The sequence below is a fragment of the Helicoverpa zea genome, chromosome 12 (assembly GCF_022581195.2).
Source record: "Helicoverpa zea isolate HzStark_Cry1AcR chromosome 12, ilHelZeax1.1, whole genome shotgun sequence".
NCBI classification, from domain to species: Eukaryota; Metazoa; Arthropoda; class Insecta; order Lepidoptera; family Noctuidae; genus Helicoverpa; species Helicoverpa zea.
The window spans coordinates 6,932,418-6,952,008 of record NC_061463.1 but is presented as its reverse complement, the minus strand read 5'-3'; the positions used below and the strand labels follow the sequence as shown (position 1 = coordinate 6,952,008).

At 36.7% G+C, this 19,591-nt stretch overlaps 3 protein-coding genes across 3 annotated transcripts; all 3 read right to left on the bottom strand.

Annotated features, from left to right (window-relative positions):
- Positions 1-7,105: 7,105 nt before the first annotated feature.
- On the bottom strand, positions 7,106-8,936 carry LOC124635348 (ommochrome-binding protein-like). Its single transcript, XM_047171227.1, has 2 exons — positions 8,732-8,936; positions 7,106-7,737 (listed from the first exon to the last, which is right to left on the bottom strand). The coding sequence occupies exons 1-2, from the start codon at positions 8,934-8,936 to the stop codon at positions 7,106-7,108; spliced, it is 837 nt and encodes a 278-aa protein (XP_047027183.1).
- A 4,001-nt stretch (positions 8,937-12,937) lies between these two features.
- LOC124635061 (lipase 3-like) lies at positions 12,938-15,057 on the bottom strand. Its single transcript, XM_047170841.1, has 5 exons — positions 14,870-15,057; positions 14,372-14,576; positions 13,785-14,155; positions 13,544-13,702; positions 12,938-13,404 (listed from the first exon to the last, which is right to left on the bottom strand). Exons 1-5 carry the CDS (start codon positions 15,023-15,025, stop codon positions 13,000-13,002), a joined length of 1,296 nt encoding a protein of 431 aa, XP_047026797.1. The 5' UTR covers positions 15,026-15,057; the 3' UTR covers positions 12,938-12,999.
- Positions 15,058-17,298: 2,241 nt separating this feature from the next.
- On the bottom strand, positions 17,299-19,214 carry LOC124635249 (lipase 3-like). Its single transcript, XM_047171107.1, has 5 exons — positions 19,019-19,214; positions 18,734-18,938; positions 18,252-18,622; positions 18,014-18,172; positions 17,299-17,763 (listed from the first exon to the last, which is right to left on the bottom strand). The coding sequence occupies exons 1-5, from the start codon at positions 19,169-19,171 to the stop codon at positions 17,359-17,361; spliced, it is 1,293 nt and encodes a 430-aa protein (XP_047027063.1). The 5' UTR covers positions 19,172-19,214; the 3' UTR covers positions 17,299-17,358.
- Positions 19,215-19,591: the final 377 nt, after the last annotated feature.

Sequence of the window (19,591 nt, the reverse complement as noted above, 5' to 3'; positions counted from 1 at the left end):
CTATACATAATAATCCGTTCTGAAAGTTGAGTATTAATAACTATCGTAACACACAATAGACAAAGCGCTATATCTTTGAGAAGCTGTTGACATCAGCGTATGTCTTAGTTATCCCTTTTCCCAGAAACTTGTGGTTCGCTGAGCGTTAGGTATTCTCATAGCAATATGGACTCAACTGTATTTCAGACACGCAACCACGTAGGCGGCACGAAAAACGGGAAACTTACAGAATAACCTGTATTTAGGTATCTTTTATTTCATAGAAAGCTCAGGAAGTTCACAAATAGATTTCTATTGTAGAGACATTCTATCATCCGGCAGAGCAAAGGTGAGGAGGTAACAAGATAATAAATTAGATTATTAGTTAGGTCGTGGTTCCGTGATCGTTATGAAGTGGGCTTGTTTGCGGTCACGGCGAACTGCAGCAGTTTATCGTGTTAACTCATGTCTCCAACTAACTAAATAATTAGATCTTGGCTGACGGGATGTGCCGTACAATGTAGTATGTCATACTACACTACATTATGCATTCCGAATGTAATTAGAGTCCATGTTCAAGGTTTATAATTCAGTTACACCGAGTAAGTGGTGAGTTGTCGAGAACATGGTAAGAGGAGGGACAAGAAACCACCCGGTTTTTGGTTGAGAAAATAACATAATCGTGGAATAATACTAGTATAATGTTAATGTTAGGAACTTAAAGTTTACATTTTAACATGTAACTGTTTTTTGTCCCCAATAAATAAAAATAAAATAATATGTAAATATCACAGTATTATTATAGAATTATTTATGGGGAAGGTTTTGGTTTATTACTTAGTTCTATACCAATGCTGAAAGAGTCTGTACCTAATAATGTAAGGGTAGATATTTTGAATTTCATGATGCCTGAAAAGGACAGCATTAAATATTCACACATTGTTTTTTCAGGTAGGTAATGGTAACTTTAGCGGTCTGCTTTTATAATTTACAGAATACCATTGAAGCAGGACTATCTCATTGTTACAATAAGTACACGTAATAATTAGTCTCAGTGACTAATGCGACATTCTTATTACATTGATAAATAAATTGTACATTGATGTACACATAATTAATTACCAACCTTTGATATTCATTATATACCTACTTACAAATCTTTGATATTCATCTTATCATTTGATATGGTTACATATGCCTAAAAACTTATTAAAAGATTTGTATCCAAATAGAAATCAAAATTATAAACTTTTTCTTATTCTTTACAAATTCTCTAGTTTCTAGGCGGCAATTTTTCGAGTTTTTCTTGGATTAGATCTTGTATAGCACCTATTGCATATACCATAGACCAGGATCAACCGATTCTCCTAATTTTACTTAAGCGACATACGATTCACATTCAACTGCGATCCAATCACGACTCTATTACGATTGAAGCGTATGTGGCATTCCGCTATTTTTCTTTGAAATAAACGTTTTTATCCTTTTCTGTCATTCAATAATGAATCATTTTGTCTGCAATTGATTTACGATTGCAATATGATTATAGAGCAAACTACCGTATATACCAAAATCACCAAAATAGCAGACCAATCGCAAACCAGTCGCATTTCGTTGGAATACGATTGGTCTTATATTAGTAGCAGAATGCCCGATGTGGTTAAAACTGCTATTGCGATCGTACTGCGATTCGATTTCTATTCAATTTTGACATTATTAACTTAGGAGAATCGGGCCCCTGGTCTATGAAATACCAAGTTTGCTTATAATGAGAATCGAAAACACTTAACGTAGGTACTAAAACATGGATATGATCTAGATACCCCAGGTTGTAGGTAAATAGGAGGATGTTAATTGTTACTTAACTGATTAATTAGCAGAAAGAGTGTGCACCTTCAAAAATAAACAAAACAAGAGGAATGGTTACTGCAGATCAAATATCTCGTTTAAATGTTTATCTCGACGCTATATAATGAGCGTAGGTTTAAATGAAATGTTTTCAAAACATTCCGACTAAATCATTTACAGGCTGTTTTCGCTGTTTCCACTGCATTGGCTGAAGGTAAATCAGCGAAAAAGGCTAACGAAAAATAATGGGTTTCGATCAATCAATAGTCGGCTGTCGGTGTGAATAAAAATCTGTACCCACATTGCAGCCTTAATTATTGATGCAAAAGTAATTCTTCATGTCTGTCTGCTGACATGTCAGTTGTCTTATTTGTTTATGTAAAAATGTTAATGAGATAAGTAGGTACATTGTGTAGTAGATACAATGTTTATTGTTGTTGAACGGGTATTTCCCGCGTAATGTTTATTCCTTCTCTTCACTTAAGGCTTCGAATAATACCTATATGTAATTCTCTCAAGGCCAAGGAGACGAAAACTTAGTTTCGAATTCATCTAGTTCTTATAAACTTAGATATCTACTGACGACCACAAATAACATGATTGTTTTAGATATCAGCTAATAGGACTGCGTCATAGCTATGATTTATGGTTATTTATCATAAAAAATAGTTTGATAACTCGCAACTGGAAAGGAATAATATGATCTTACTAAAAATGTTAAACTGCTCTTTTGGAAAATCATCTTTTCAGTCCTCGACATTGTTTGAATCCTATTTTACACGATGTTGAATGGCACACATTATTCTACACCTAGGTAGTTTTTCATTTGAAGACAGTTACTATAAAAACAGGTAGATGAAAGTTTATATTATGTACACACACATAAAGTTTCATAACGGTACTCATTCTACTACGAGCACATATTATCGTGTTTTTACAATTCACTAATTTGCAATTTGTGCAATAAATATTTAATTTATGTTAAAAGTAGGTAGGTACCTATTCTATTTCATTACATATTAAAATATTCTGAAAGACCATTTGAGATTTTACCATTTTACGTACTTTGACAAAAATAAATAGCGGAAACTAAACCATACATAATACGCATGTAGTGGTAACTCTCTCTTTCCTGCTATGTATCCCACATGGTGGTGGGGTCAACTTTCCTAATTTTTCTTCTCCACACCTGGCACTAATTCATGTCTTTCTCCATTACATCCCGCCATCTCTGGTCTAGGGGCAGTCTCTTGTAACTTACAAATTAAATTTTATACCTACTTAGCACAATAATGATAGTGGCATCGTCATTAAGTATCGCGAGATCTTTATCGACATCAAAATATTTCGATAATATATCAATATACCTATCAGTAACCCATCTACATAGCTTATGACGTAATAAGAATATAGACAAAGGCTTGACAGAAAGGGTGTGGTAAGTAAACATATCAGGTCATGCAGAGGAAATATTTCACAGTATGCACATGATCACGTCAGCCGGCACGTGCCAGCTATTTTGTTCGGGGAAGGACGCCGCGGGCCGCCGCAACCGTTCCCGGGGGCTTTCCAATCCCGGGACACGAGCACAAAATTTAGATCGAGTAAAACATTACGTTCGGGGTTAAAAAGTTGCTTGTTTACTTGACTTGTGGAATAAGTATTACATATTGTTTATGGTTTTTCAGTAATAGGAATCATTTTCGAACCCGATGTTGTCTGTACTATGGGTACTTAGTTTTACGCCGATATACTTTCTACCTATATATTTTCTTTCAATAAACTGCAACATTTTTTTGATAAATATTTTCAATCTTAATAGATATTCCTGATACGGTTTTTCTAGTAACGGAACAACAAAAGTAACGGGAATGTGAAGTCGCCCGGGAATCTCGAAAATGGGAATGGAACTATATAAAACCTTATTCTCGCCTCGCCTCGTGGCTGACCGCGGCGCCCTCTGAATTATAATAAGCCTGATATCGACTAACTTTCCACAGAAATCTACTTCTGCCGCTAAAGGATTGTTACATTCGAAATCAGTTTGCAATTACCTAAGCTTTTAAGGTTCCCTAAGGTAAAAAGGACGTAGACTTTTATACTGCGGAAATACGTACTAAGGCCACTAAGTACTTGCTTTCTATCTTTTTTTAAACCCTATGAATGGTGGGAAGTGGTTGGGACAATAAACAAATGTTCTGTTTTGAACATACAATTGAAAGCATGTCTTCTACGATAATTTATTTAAATTGCTGACGTGATTTTATCGATATCCTCAGGTCTCTGAGATGAGAGCCGCTTGTTGTTCTACGCACGATTAGGTACAGGAAACGACCGCGGAATAGTCACAGGACAACGGTTCTGCGACGCACCACTTATTTACGACGATTTTTTAAATTACCTACTGCCTATTCCGGTTTTGTTTAATTTGTTTGGTGATTAAATTAAATACTCGTAAAACTTGTCATATGAATATTAATTTCACGAGTTCGTAGTAGGTACTTACCTACTTGAAAACGAAACCTAACTAACGGGTATATTAATTTGAAAAGAAAATGTTTCAAAGAGTATATTTGTCGTGAGCTTAACTAAGCGTAGTGAAAATAGCTGGGTATTAAGAGGCTTCAGTGTGGCATTAATGTAATTTGCTTTTGTAAATAAGTAATACTTGTTCTGTAAGCTCGGTGGCCCCATGTATTCAATCTCAGTAGCGAACCGACGTGGGATTCTTTCAGCAAACGCCCTACAATTCCATTGAATAAAAGTTTTATGAAATTCTGTAGCTTTTGTCGCGATACTTTTCCGAGGGGATTTATGTTCCTAGTTTATGACATCCCCGCTAACAGTGAAAGACATGTATGTACGTAGTAAGTACAACTCAGTCTCACTTATAATAGTTGTTATTGTAAGAATTGCAAAGACACAAAAAAACTGCTTACATAACTTTCGAATTATGAGTAGTAGGTACTTCTTTTCGTGGCCTTTGAACGTAATTAAGATAGTATTTTGGACATATAAGTATCAAATATCTAATAAATACTGGAATAAATATATCAGCAAAAATATTCCACTACAAGTAAACCACAAACAAAGCCTACAACAATCCTACACCCACACGATTAGGCAGTTTAACTCAAAGGTGGACGCGTTACAAACAATTTAAAGCTATTTCTCGCTACCTTTTCCTCGATTTAGAAATCTTCGTTTCTGAGAATCTCCGACTGATGTTTCCTTTGCGGTACCTATCGCAGGTACTGACAATATTGTGGTCAAGGAACCGCAGCCAGATCTAATACTTTTTAAACTAGAGTAATACGAACCTAGGGAGGAAATACATATGCCCCGTGTAATGCTTCTAAACTAAGACGTTTGCTTGTATCATCTACATTATCTGGTATTGTCAATGCGAAGAAACAAGTGAACGACAACAATAGTGCGACCCGAACATATTGCCTCTGCCCCGGGCTACCGACCCTTACCTAAACCGTCTTGGGACACATGTGCCACTCCAAAATACTTACATTATATTGGGATTACACATTACTTACCTTTAGATGCTTTTTGAGTAGTCTTTGAGGAGCAATTTTTTATAAAACGACCTACATAAAGTACCTTAACATCCCCGATAAAGATACGTACGAATATAAGTAGGTACAGCGAGGATAAAAAGCTTAAAATTACGTTACGTAAATATTTTGGAGATTCTTTGCCGTGCCTTCATTATCCTTCCTATATAAATAGTTCTGATCGACTCGATTGAAATCTGTACCGACTCTTTAAAGAATTTAATCATAATACTCCAATAGATACCTACTCCCTTCAATTAACATATTTTCACCCAGTTCTTCGAATTTAATTTGAATATCCGAAGCTAAAATTGGATGTTAAGAAAGCATTTTAATTTAAATAAAGTGAACTATCCATCAATCACGAAGTCGGATCAATCTATCAACGCGAGACGTTAACGAGTGAGTCGCGTGATGAGTCGTCGCTGGTCGCCTCTGAACTTAAACAACACATAAGCACTCAATATTGTTTGCAACAGTTATCTATCGCGAATTAATTACATTGCCAGTAATTTAGCATGTAGTTCAAATATCTAATCTGTTTACATCAATTACATGACATGTCACTGACGATGATTCATGGTCAATACTTTGATTAAAATAATAACACCTACGTATTAATTAACTGTAGGTAAACTAGTTAAGTTACGCAACTAAGTTTCAAGGACCATGTTGTGAGTCTTCCCGCGACGACTAGGGTGGCTATATGTCTGGGAATATAGGTCTTTGTCCGAACTGCCTGAAGTTCGAAGGAAAATATATTTTTCCTTTGTTTATTTAAATGCTTTTCGTAACGTAAATGTTTACAAGAAAATAAGAAAATTTCATAATTTTTCCTGCATTTTTAGTTTTTGGTCTGGGTACCCTAACTGCAACTCGAGTGTGATGTGCTCTGACAACCTGTGTGGGATAGCTTGATAATGTTATACTTTAATGATGCACGTCATTATTTACGCAAATATTATGATATCACCATATCAACGAAATTACACTAATTAATGTTATTTTCGTCCTCGTATTCTAGATACTTCCTATCATTATAATTACTTATGCTCTTTACATTTTGATAAAAGATGTGCGACGATTTAATTTTGATTAATAAAAATATGATTGTACTTAATCAAAATATGGTAACGGTGATACCAAAAACGTGGTGTTTATTTTTGACTTTGTTACCTAAGTATATTTATAAAATTCGTTTATTCCTAAAAAATAATTTAATACAAGAACATCATTAGGCGCCATGTAGCTACCAGACAGGGTAAAAAGGACTGTTAATATCGAAATTACCGAAACCAAGATTCATTTATTTCCATTTGTGTCATACCACATTTTCTGGCGGAGCGTAGCCGTCCCCCCGGGCTCGCAGCTGGACTCTCCACGAATATAAATTACATTTCATTTTAACACTTACAGTATGCGCGTAAGTAATGCCCTTTGAAATTATTCAAACCTTCAGAATATATTATAATTCAATTCCATTCTCTCATTAGGTAACGTTTTGATAGAAAATACCACTACATTTTATTAGTCTAACCATAAGGACGGTTTTTATCAATAAAGGTGCTGTAAACATTTAGTACAAAATATTCACATAGGATGACGATAACATGTAATACACACTCAACTCCAAAATACAATAGATCACAATTTCAATTGAAATTCTCTAATTTGTTGATCTTATATTATTTCTTTGAAACTTTTGTTCCCATTTAATAAGGAGTCAGGATGTTCACGGAACGCTCTTCGCTATAGACGATGTTATTACTTCTATCGAAAGCTAACCCGTAGCCGTTATTCACCGTCACTACCAACACCAACTGTTTACTCTCTTTATCAATAGAATAAATTCCATTATGTGCTACAAAAAATGGTGTTCCGTTTGCATCAGTGGTGGCCCCTCGAATACTTATGTCATTACCATAAACGAACACAGGTGATTTACTGCCCTTCTCCAACACAAACAACCCGCTGGGATTAACAAAATATAAATCACTGTTGACATCTATTACAAAGTGCTGAATTAGATTTTCCTTTACCTCTGCGACCAAACACTTATTATTGTCTTTTAAAGTATACAGATTCTGTTTGCCTGTATCTACAAAGTACAATTTGTCATCGAAATACATGTCGAAGATGTCGGTTCTGTGAACTAGCGCCGGCTTTTCGATGTCGTTACTACAATAATTGTATTTGTATATACCGTCGCTCCCTCCTAGGTAGACGTCACCGGTCGCCTGATCCACAGCACTCGCAAATCCATTACGAATTCCAGGAATAATGGAGGCCAGCCCAGTGTCAAGGTTCAACACCACCGACTGAAAACTTTGGTCCGAAAACTCATCTGCGTTTATACAGAAAAACAAAGAATTCTTCTTTCTATCTATTGAAAATTTATATGGGATGTTCACGTCCGCAAGTATCACATCCTTCTTATGTGGTACACCACATACTAAGTATTCTAAGTCTTTTGTATTTGTTATCATTTTTATAAAAACATTACGAAACAAACACAACAAATAATTTAAGAAAAAGTTCGTTTATAATACCACTACGATTTTTTAAATGACATAACTCAATGACATTGATAACACTTTGTAAAGAGTAAAGACTTGCCCATAGACTGACTTACAATTTTGCATAAATACTGCGTACCTACTACTACCTACATACTGGGTGTATTGACCTCTGACTTGAGAGGTACAGCTTTGTATTCATCACAAGAGTTTTCCTCCGTACTTAAGTACTTATGGAATTTAATTTATGATTCTTATATAATATCTACAACCTCTTGAAGGAAAATGGAACCAAATACTATATGTAGTTGGAGCCCTTTGAGAGATACCTCACCCTGATGATTAATTGATCCTAAAGATAATGATTGCACATGACTATCATTATAAATAACAGTTATGTCAGTTACCTACTAATGAGCTTTCCGTACTAAAGCTCATAAACCTAAGCTAAGGATTTTAATCTATCAATAATTTTGCTAGGAGATTTCCCGTCTATAGGACCCATAAAAACATTTTAAAAGAGAACCCAATTAATACACTTTTAAAACAGTTACATGCCTAATTGTTATCGTAAAGAAATAAAAAATACAAAAACTGAAATTTTAAAGGACAAGTTTATTGAAGACTCATCGTACAATTTACAATAAGGGTACTTTTCGTTTTACATCAAACACTGCCAAAATCGTTAAAAAAAATACCAATTACTTTGGTTGTTCATATTAAAAAAATATTATTTCACCTGTAACTAATCTGCCAAAGATGTTAATTGGTAATAGTTGTGGGTGATCTCGTATTCGTTACCATGTTATGTTTCACACCAACAGTTGACATTGGCGAAGCTTCCACAATGGCCGCCCTTGTAGCCACGTCTCTTGCACTCGCCGTTGCAGTCGGAGGTGTAGTTGACGGCACCCCACACGCAGCTACCGATGAGCTTGTCAGCCACGGCGGTGTTCTTCGGCGACGACACGATCACCAGGAATGTGACGCACACCAGCAGAAATACGGAACGGTAGCTCTTCACCATTTTTACGTCTTTACTTTGTTCTTGTAGTAAGATACTAACTGATGCTTCAGCTTAGAGAGTCAAGCTTCAACTGTTAATGATGCCTCCACGCACCCCGTATTTATATTTGCCGGCGGGAGTGTAAGTAAGTAAAAAATAAGGAAAACTGGGCCTCGATTATTAAAAGCGGTATGCGCAGTTGATCTTGACCATGACTAAGTGGATGTTTTTTTTTCCTTGTTAAAATTCTTCTCATACATTTCTAAAGGGTTTTCAAAAGGGTCTTTTAGTTTGCGAGTACTTAATAAACTACGTAATTATTAATTGCACAAAACTGCATAAAATGTCAATCTACATCCTACATCCTACATCCTACATGGACGTGAAAGTTTGTGAGAATGTATGGATGTATGTTTGTTATTCAATCACGCAAAAACGGCTGGACCGATTTGATTGAAATTTGGTGTGTAGATAGGTGATACCCTGGATTAACACATAGGCTACTTTTTATCAACACACCACGCGGGCGAAGCCGCTGCCGGAAGCTAGTATCATATAACGTTGAAAATATTTTTTGTAAACAAAAGAAAAGACGGTCAAACTTGCAAGCTTGTTATTTTTTTATTATGATTCATTTGCATTTTAGTAATCACAGAATGAAGAAGCGACAATTTATAAAACATCGAAGTGCTTTATAGGCTGTTACTTGAAACAAAATCAAGAGTATAACCTACAATTTTTTGTGAAAATAATATAATTTAGGAGACACCGGTACGAACCTTATGAAATTATTGATAAAAACTGAATTTTCCGAAGTTACCGAAGTTAATATAAGGTCTAAAGTTTTCAAATTTTATTGAGTATTATTTCAACTTTCTTGTTCCTCACGTAGGTGGTATACAGATTGTTTTTTCCGCAACGCGTTAAAAGGGCTCGCCACATAAGGCTTAAGTAGTACCAACGTCAAAACGGAGTTTCTAGTGGTCTAAACTAATATCCACAATTTTAGATTTGGGTTTTATATGTTTGCATAAGGGAAAAATAAGTATTTCAACCAAATAAACTATTTCATTTAGCAATGGAAAGCGCTCGTGGCTAAGGCAGAACCGCTCGGATCGATCGATCAAAATCAGCGCTTGCTGCGTTCGGTCCGTAGATGGGACCATCTTGTAATGAGGAGTTATTCCATGTTCCGGCTGTCATTTGAACATACTTGGTAGTTTACGGTTAGTCAGAAGCCATAAAGTCTGACAATCAGTCTTACCAAGGGACAGCCCAGGGCTGTGAAGGTCAAATAGGCAGTCGCTCTACATATATAAAACACTGGTACTCTGTACTTAGTTGCATCGCCGATAAGTCTGGAAGCCTACTTCAACGTAGCCGGGAAAAGGCTAGGCAGATGATAATCTAATTTAACAATAAGTATTTATCAAATCATTTAGAGACTGAGTATGTAATGATCTCCATGAATACATGGGTTGTCTTCCTTTCTATCTTTATAGTAAGTAAAGTAGAAAATAATAAAAAATACCATATTGTATACCTAGTGACTATCAATCATCAATGACCTGTTGACATTACCTACCTTATAAATAACGATCCTCATCTTCGAACATCCTCCGTAAGTATTTGAAAACATTTATCATGTGTCGTGGTTTCTTCTTTTTTGAGTTTTGTTAAATATTTTCCTTATTTTGCACGCATGCCTAAAACGCATTTTTCCAAAATTCCTAGTATCATAAAAATAAAATTTTGCAGAAAAACACATTGTCGAATTAAAAAAATAATCTTTCCGAATTCCGAAATTTCCGAAAGACTCAAATGTGATCTCTACATAAATACAAAAAACTGTATGTTCTATAGGTACCTATAGAACAAGTTCAATTAGCACTAAAGTTGATTTATTATTAATAATACTTAATATGCCTTTATCTCGAGCGATTAATGAATCAATTACCTACAATATTAGATTAAAGAAACCCCATTAATAAAGCAATTGCATTTTAATGACTAGCACGCATTTTAAATCGATATTAATCATTTCGTTTAAGTCATCAGCTATGCATTGATATAATTTGTATCACACCCATTGTTCTTAGGTAATCTGCCTACCTTCCCTACTCCTACCTACGACTCCCTAAGTAGGTACTAAGTATATCGTTATATTTAAAACCATTGTTTTCCTGTAGGGTATGTGCCAAGACTGTTACACTTATACATGAGCAAAATATTAACAAGAAAAATGTTCGTTCCTATTTGTTGTAATTTTGAGCATTGTGACAGCCATTCGCATATTCTAGGAATAGCGCATTTGCATATTCTAAGAACAGAGCATTTGCAAATTGACCACTGAACCGTGGCGCTAATTATATAGTCATCATCATCATCAGAATTTGTTCTACTGTCCCGCTGTACATGTCTCTTCTCATGCATAGATTGTAATGAGGGTAAATCACCACGATCACTCCGTGAAGTCCAGATTTCCTCAAGATGTTCTCCTCATCTTTACTCAGTCTTTTGCTGTCAAAATCAAGATACTCTTAGGGTGCGTCCACATCTGGCGAATGTGCCGCGAATGCACAGCTCGCGAGCCGTTTGCGACCTGCCCGCGAGCTGCGCGCGAGCAGTCACTGCAATAGCTTGGTGCGCCTCTTTAGCGCAACTCATGCAAGGCTCGTATAGAGCGCGCGAGCGGCGCGCGATCTGCGCGCACTCAGTTCTCGCCCTTACAGTTCCGTTTATTATTTAATAAAGAGCGCGTCGCGCGCCGCCTGCGCGCTGACCGTGTACGGCGCTTAGGTCGCGCGCGAACTGCGCGCGGGCGGCGCAGAAGCGGCGCACGAACAAAAATGCACGCGCGCAGCTCGCGGGCAGGTCGCAATTGTCGCAAACGGCTCGCGAGCTGCACATTCGCGGCACATTCGCCAGATGTGGACGCACCCTTAGAAAGTAAAACCCGCCAACTTGTACTTAAGAGGCAGGTGTTTAAGCACTACGCCACCACGACTTGCTAAATGGTGTCGTTTATACAAATGGTAAATAGTTACAGTGAATTATGACTAGGCGCAAATAATATGCCAATTTATTTTATTGACATGTTTGTACGCAGTTAATTCCTGTTTTTTGTAAATTACCTACACCGAGTTTATTTAACGAGCGAAAACAAGTGAAGCTACTTGTTTTACAAAACATGTAAATCGGGTCCATTGCAGACACGGGTACTAATTTGAACGGGTATTTCCCATATAATGTGGGAAGTTTCATTTTCCTTAACTTATGTCGCATTAGATAATATAACGCTTATTCTAAACTAGTATTTTATGGTTTTTGATGACCAGAAGTCGTAATGATTTTATCAAAATATATACTAACAATTTAAAGTAATGTTATTTGTATGTCAACACTGTTCTTATTTACTACGCAATACGATTTCCGTGGTTTTGATGACTAATGCCTGGTACTTCTTAAGGGTACCTACGGTAAATCTTTACAACCGATTTTGCGCTGGTTTTCCTATAGCTTTTTTAGGGAAGATCGCTTTGTCAACTGAAATAAAGAATGTACCCCATGCTCGTCATTAAGTTTAAATTTATGTCCGTACAAAATTCTATGCAAATAGCTAAATCTGTTGACAATTATTTTTCTATGCAAAACAGACAGACAGTTTCTTTCGCTCCTATAGTGTTAGTCAGGGTTTACCCGAGTGCTGGTTTAGATTCTGTAACAAGTGGTAGGTACAATTTTTTGCACTTCTTTCCTTATTGCATATTTATGCCTATCTTTAACAACTATATTATTCAACCTTTTTAAAAGCCTAAGTGATTGATCGTTATTAGTATTTACGCACAAAAATATATTGCAGGTTTTTGTTTTTTTTTTTTTTGTCCTAATAAAAATTTAAGAAAGAAAAAGTAGTTTTTCTGACAAAGCCTTTCTACCATTCATTTCCATATTTATGAAGCAGACTAAAACTTCTGCAGTGTGCGGTACGCTAAAGGTAATTTATAAATAATTAAGACGTATTTTGATAAATCAACATTTATTTATCAGTATCATATTACGTAAATCAAATATAATTTTCTGGTTATACTTCATTCTCCACTAAATTAGCTTCTATATCTTTCATTATACGGATTACTGAGTCATAGACATACTCCTTAGCGTTAATACCATAAACAAAATCAACGTGACTGAACCTCTTCATTGGTACTCTATACTTTATCGGCCTGCCCAGTTCACTGTACAGTCTATCAACATCTTTGACAGGTGCAAAGGGGTCCTTTTCGGAGTAATGTAGGAACACTGGAGCGGTGATTTTGGAGAGGTCGTATTTGGGTGGGGTGAAGGATCCGTAGGCTCTGTAGTTGGAGATTCGGGATCCCATATCATAGCGTCGGAAATGGCCGGCGTCGATGCTCTGGCCATAGTGCGCTAGCTGCCTCACTGATATGCCGGCTGGAGCGTGACCCATGATCAGCGGCATTATAGTCTGAAATGAGTACGTAACTTAGATATTTTTGCTACTTCAAATACCGTATCATTAACTGAGTCCCATTAATTAGTTCTAAAAATAGAATAAACAAGTGAAGCTAGAATCGAAATAATTATTCTGTTATGTATGAACTTACTGCGTTATGTTGTGGAACGTTCCAGCCACCAACCAGAAGTAAGAATGTGCTGCAAATACGTTGGGTTACAGCTTCATCACTGCAGTAAGTCTCTCCAATCCATTTAGTGAACGAGTTACTGGGCATGAACTCGCCAATACCGATCAAGGAAGCGATGCTCTGAAAAAAATTGTGGTTGGTTAGATACAAAATAATAAATAAGTCCTTAATTGTAGATACAGGAATGCTTCAATAAACTTACTTCGATCCTATTAGAGTGAGGAGCCAAAAATCGAAAAACTGGGTTACGGTTGTTAGCCATATAAGCAACAGGCGCCAACGCGTGCATTGAAATAATCTTGTCGTTATAATTGGGTCGCATGGAACCGAACACGAAAAAGGATGTAGTTCCCTGAGAGTGGCCGATGTAGTGCAGCTTCTCTTGACCTGTGACCTCTAACGCATAGTCGATCATGGCAGGCAAGTCTTTGTTCCCTATTTCATCCCAAGAGAACCGCCAGAAAGCGGTGCTCAGGAGAGCGTCAGGGTTCAGTCTCACGTGTTTGCGAGAGTAGTAGTTTCCGCGAGCGTTACCCAGCCACACGTCAAAGCCTTCCTCTGCGAGGAGGTATCCTGCGAAAATAATTTAAGACAACATTATGGAGGGATATAATTTGTATTAAATGTTTAATTTGCAATAAACGTCCTCGGCAAGAATGAATGCAGCAAAAATCATAATATTTGTATGTTCACGTGTATTCAAATCCTAGCTCAGTTTCGTCTGTGGGCAGTCATTTAGTTAGCTTGGGAGTACATTACACAACTTAAAAACATAAGCTGGTTCCTTACCAAGAGCAGAGCCGGGGCCCATCAGAACATAGTCAGCGGATGAAGTTAACATTCCATGCATGATGAGCACAACTGGCTTCTTCTGATTCGGGATGTTGTTAGCATCACGACCGTGAGGGATACGGTGCATCTCCAATATATAGCCATCTTCTGTAGTCACACTGTGAACTTCTACTGGATAACGGTATTTTCTGATAAGGTCAGGCTGAAAAAATATCAGACACAATTATAATTGTGTTTATTCGAATGTAAATCCTATGTCATTCGGAATTTTTAGACTACCGATCACAAGAATACTGCAATAACAAACAATCTATCTAATCTATATTCATTCTTCTTGCAAAGAATTCAAGGACGATACGATGAGACTGGAACACTATCTTAAGAAAAGCATTGCTTGCCTCGTTTCACTAGACCTTTACATACTTAGATGCCGGTCTCTCTAAGCACTTACGATGTACCTAATATAGCACAATAGCACAGAACACAAGAACTCACCACATCTAAACGCGCATCTTCCAAAATGTTATCGGAATAGCGCGCACCAGTGCTTTTGATCAACTCGTCAATTTCATCAGCGTGAGGAGATCTCCTGGCCGAGACCAGGGCCACACACGTGGTTAACACCACTAACAACCCTCCGCGTAACATCATATAGATACAGTTCACATACAGAATAAACTACATATCGCAAATAATCAAAAAAATACGCCTTTTATAACTTCTGTATAATTGATATCAAAATTAAGCTTTGATAACGAAAGCAATCAATGCTAAAATCTTGCATTTTTCACAACAGAATCATACCACAGAGATAGAGACATGTTTTTAATAAATAATTATAGTACACGATACTAGCATTTGCATGCGGTTGCACTCGCATACAAATTAATGTATCTCATGTTCCCTATAAATGCGCCTACACCAGGGTACAAAAGTCCATAGGGACGTTCCCATAGGCACGTTCCCAATATACCAGTTGATTAGCTTACCTACTACAGATAAAATTTTCACATAAGCCGCATACAGATAGATAAAATATTGGAAACGGTCGTTTGCCATCTTTCTCTCTTTGTCTTTGTCTCTTTAAGAGGCATCTTTGAAAATGGTCAACGACTTAATCATGGAAATCTAAAGGATATACACGAGATGTAGGTAACTACAGATAAATGTATTTTCCGAACAACAATACGTATTATGAGTAATTAAGTATCTGAAGCTGAGATCTATCAGTTGATAGACTGATAGACTTTCAGCTCGCACGTCATTAAGGTCCAATCTTATCGTAGCGTAACGAGTAGGTACATAGTTAGGGTACTTATCAAGCCACCAGGGGACTTCAAACAAGTTTATTCTTGGTTCTGAATATTGTATTGGCGTACAAACAATATTTTGGGAAGCTTTGTAGAGACTAAAATAGGTTCTGAAATTATATGAAGGTACTTAAGTACGTATTGTAATAATTGCCTTGGTAAATTATTTTATTGTGATTTCTGATTTTTATATTGAACTTGTTATTTAACCCTATAACATTGTAAGTAGGTATACGTATTCTTAGGTCAATTAATCGGCGACACTAACGCGCATATTGTAATTGCGTTATTTACGCAGGTTTGTAGGACAATAGATTTGTCATCAACAGGTTTTCCTTAAACCAATCATCTTATAGTACACTATTATGAAAAAAAATGGAATATCCAAACACAATTATTAAAGCAAGTTCTTGCAGCTATTCCAGTGGTTAAATAGGAATCTTTCTAAATATTAATATTCTTCAGTGGAGGTCATTGACACTGGGCATAAAACAATCTTGCATCAGTCATTACGGCAATCAAAGCACAAGAAATGGTAAGTTATCAGTAAGGTACCAAAAATATAAAAAATCAAAATATTTTCTTTTAGATAGTGATGTATTTGTTTAATTATCAACAAAACGGCTTGTCACCATTTACATTTGTTTTGATATTTAAAAAAAGAATTCACACGATCATCTCACAGTTCATGATGAGTTAATAATAAATTATTTATTGAAATAATGAATCCGTATGGAGTAATATCATGATATTATGATAGTAGCATTATGTCTTATCGATATGATGAATTGGTAGTAGAAATATTTTTATCAGTGTTTTGCTATTGCTAAAGTATTTAACGTAGCATGATTATCCTTCTAAATCAGGAAATATTAGAAACAAGGTATTTAAATTGTGTGGAGTCGTGTAAAATTTATTAGATAAGTCAAAACTTAACAGCCATCATCGTCACATAGGTAGGTATATATACTTTACTATCCTACTAATATTATAAACGCGAAAGTTTGTATGTATGGATGTTTGTTACTCTTTCACGCAAAAACTACTGAATGGATTTTAATGAAACTTTACAATAATATAGCTTATACATCAGAATAACACATAGGCTACAATTTGTAAACATATTGTTCGATATACTAAACCTGCGCAGATGAAGTCGCGGGCACCAGCTAGTATACTATATACTTTACCATAGATACTATACTTTACATCTATTTTCTTAGCAAAAGTTTTACTAATACTGTATTTAGTTACTCGAGAAAGTACATGCAAAAAATTGCTGGTGGAGTAAGGATGAATTGATATTGATACAGGTAAATAAAGATATCTTTATTAATTACTTTTTTAACATGACATATGGCTACCGTTTGTCCTGGCAGTAAAGTGACTATGCGGCCGAAGATAGCTCCGGTCTGAACAATTCAGTCTTCTCTTTAAAGTATATTAGAAACCTACAAATATGCTTACAAGCTAAGCCGGTTGCCATATTTAAAAAGTTCTAATTATTTCGTGAATATTCTTGCGTTTATTCTGTGCGTCATTTTGGGGCCTTATTTGAGTTTCAAAGGAGCAGAAGGTTGAGTGTGTTTTGGAAAAAGGTAAAATAAACAACAATAAGGTTGCCTGCTCGCTGTCATGTGCAAACAGTATTTATAATATATTTTTAATTGTTGATTAAGCCTCGTCGAATGCGTTGGCGTCCATAGCCTTAATAAGATTGATAACTCTGTCGTACAGTAATTCTTTGGCATTAATAGCGTATATGAAATCAAGATGACTGAATGACCTCAGTGGAATTCGGAATTTGCCGATGGGTCTACCTAGTTCCCTGAACAACCTGTCTACGTCGTTAACATGGGCCAACGGATCGCTGTCAGAATAATGCAGGAATACTGGGGTGGTAACTTTAGATAAGTCGTAGCTCGGAGGCCTGAATGATCCGTATGTTCTGTAGTTGGATAGACGAGATCCCTGGTCGTAACGACGGAAACCTCTGTCGTTGATTCCTTGACCGTAGTGAGCTAACTGCCTCACGGACGCACCAGCTGGAGTGTGGCCGAATATAGCGGGCATCATGGTCTGCAATCACGAAATATAACACGTTCATTTTTTTTTACTACACGTATTGTAATGACTAATAATTCTGCATTAAACTTTATACAATTCAATTGTAATTAACTATCTTACAAAAGATAAACAGACATCATCACCTTCAGAGAAAGGGCAAAACTCGCCTAGTCAGGATTGTAAAAAACTAGGAAAGTGGGTAGCGAAAATATTCCTAGGTTCTCATGTCTATCAAAAGTTCCTTCGCTGGTGCTAGACTTACCGAGTTATGCTGATCTTCATTCCATCCACCAATTAAAAACAAGATGTTACTGCAAATTGGTTGGAATATTACTTCATCGCGGCACAACGCCTGACCGGCCCAAGTGAAGACAACGCTGTTGGGCATGAACTCGCCGATACCGATCAATGAAGCAATGCTCTAAAAGACAAAAAGTACAGGTCAGTAACAAAATTAACCCTTTCATAGGAATAGTTATTCAAAATCATAGTTCACTTACTTCAATATTATTCGAATATGAAGCCAAAACCCTCAAAAGAAGGTTTCTGTTGTTCGCCATGTAAGCTACTGGGGCCAGAGCGTGCATGGAAATAACTTTTTGGTTGTAAGCAGGTTGCATGGATCCCATCACGAAGAAGGCTGTAGTGCCTTGCGAGTGACCAACATAGTGCAACCTTTCTTCTCCAGAGACGTCTAGAGCATAATCGATCATAGTCGGGAGGTCTATGTTTCCTATTTCATCCCAAGAGAACCGCCAGTATCTGGTGCTCAGGAGAGCGTCAGGGTTCAGGCTGGTGTGTCTGCGAGAGTAGTAGTTACCGCGAGCATTACCCATCCATACGTCAAAACCTTCTTCGGCAAGAATGTAAGCTGCAAAAAAACATTTCACGTACCTAATGAAAATAACAATCAATTTACCAACATTACCCATTATACAGTGAGTTGTAGCCGTGGATTGATTACAACGAAAGAGATTCTTACCCAAAGCGGAGCCAGGGCCCATAATAACAAAATCGGCAGATGAAGACAGCAGTCCATGCATGATGAACACAACTGGCTTCTTTCGGTTGGGAACATTATTGGCGTCACGTCCATGAGGAATACGATGCATTTGCAGAATGTAGCCATCCTGTGTCGTCACATTGTGAACTTCCACGGGATAACGGTACTTTCTGATAAGATCCGGCTGAAAAAATGCGGAACAAATGAAAATTACGCACAATTCTAATTAATGACCAATCAACAAATTACAGATTTACAACTTACAACATCCAAGCGTGCATCTTCAAATACATCAGTAGAGTAACGCGAGTCGATGCTGTTCAAAGTCTCCAGGATTCGGTCACCTTCAAGTGACCCCCTGGCCGCTGCCAGGGCGACACATGTGGCAAACACCACATACAACCCTCCGTGTAACATATTTCACATCAAACAAACACCGTCTCATTGTTTAAAATCCTAGTCGTGGCATTTATAACTTCTGTAGAATGAAGATAAAGAATTAAGCTTTGATAATTTTAGCAATCACAGCTAAAATCTGACAAAATGGTTACAATAATAAACAAATTATCACAAGATACCTACTCATGTATGTGTATAACCCTACGTGCGTATTTCAATAGCCACTGCGGAATACCTAATTACGTCAATTAATACTTTATCTTATCATAGATTCACATCTGTGGTATTCATGAAATCTTAACCCCCATGGATAGACAACTAATATGGCCAGCCTCTTAAAATGCAAGTAAAACTATTAAAAAAAAAAACAAATCAAAACTAGAATATTCCAGGTATTCAGATAGGTCTTATACTGAATACTAACTACAGCGCGCTTTT

Coding starts and splice junctions, on each gene's coding strand:
- LOC124635061 (XM_047170841.1), bottom strand. CDS start 15,025: ATGATGTTACGCGGAGGGTTGTTAGTGGTGTTAACCACGTGTGTGGCC. Junction 14,577..14,869: donor AAGATGCGCGTTTAGATGTG/GTGAGTTCTTGT, acceptor ATATTTTTTCAG/CCTGACCTTATCAGAAAATA. Junction 13,405..13,543: donor ACGTTCCACAACATAACGCA/GTAAGTTCATAC, acceptor TACTCATTTCAG/ACTATAATGCCGCTGATCAT.
- LOC124635348 (XM_047171227.1), bottom strand. CDS start 8,936: ATGGTGAAGAGCTACCGTTCCGTATTTCTGCTGGTGTGCGTCACATTC. Junction 7,738..8,731: donor AAGCTTCGCCAATGTCAACT/GTTGGTGTGAAA, acceptor GTATAAACGCAG/ATGAGTTTTCGGACCAAAGT.
- LOC124635249 (XM_047171107.1), bottom strand. CDS start 19,171: ATGTTACACGGAGGGTTGTATGTGGTGTTTGCCACATGTGTCGCCCTG. Junction 18,173..18,251: donor CATATTCGAATAATATTGAA/GTAAGTGAACTA, acceptor TTTGTCTTTTAG/AGCATTGCTTCATTGATCGG. Junction 17,764..18,013: donor ATGAAGATCAGCATAACTCG/GTAAGTCTAGCA, acceptor TCGTGATTGCAG/ACCATGATGCCCGCTATATT.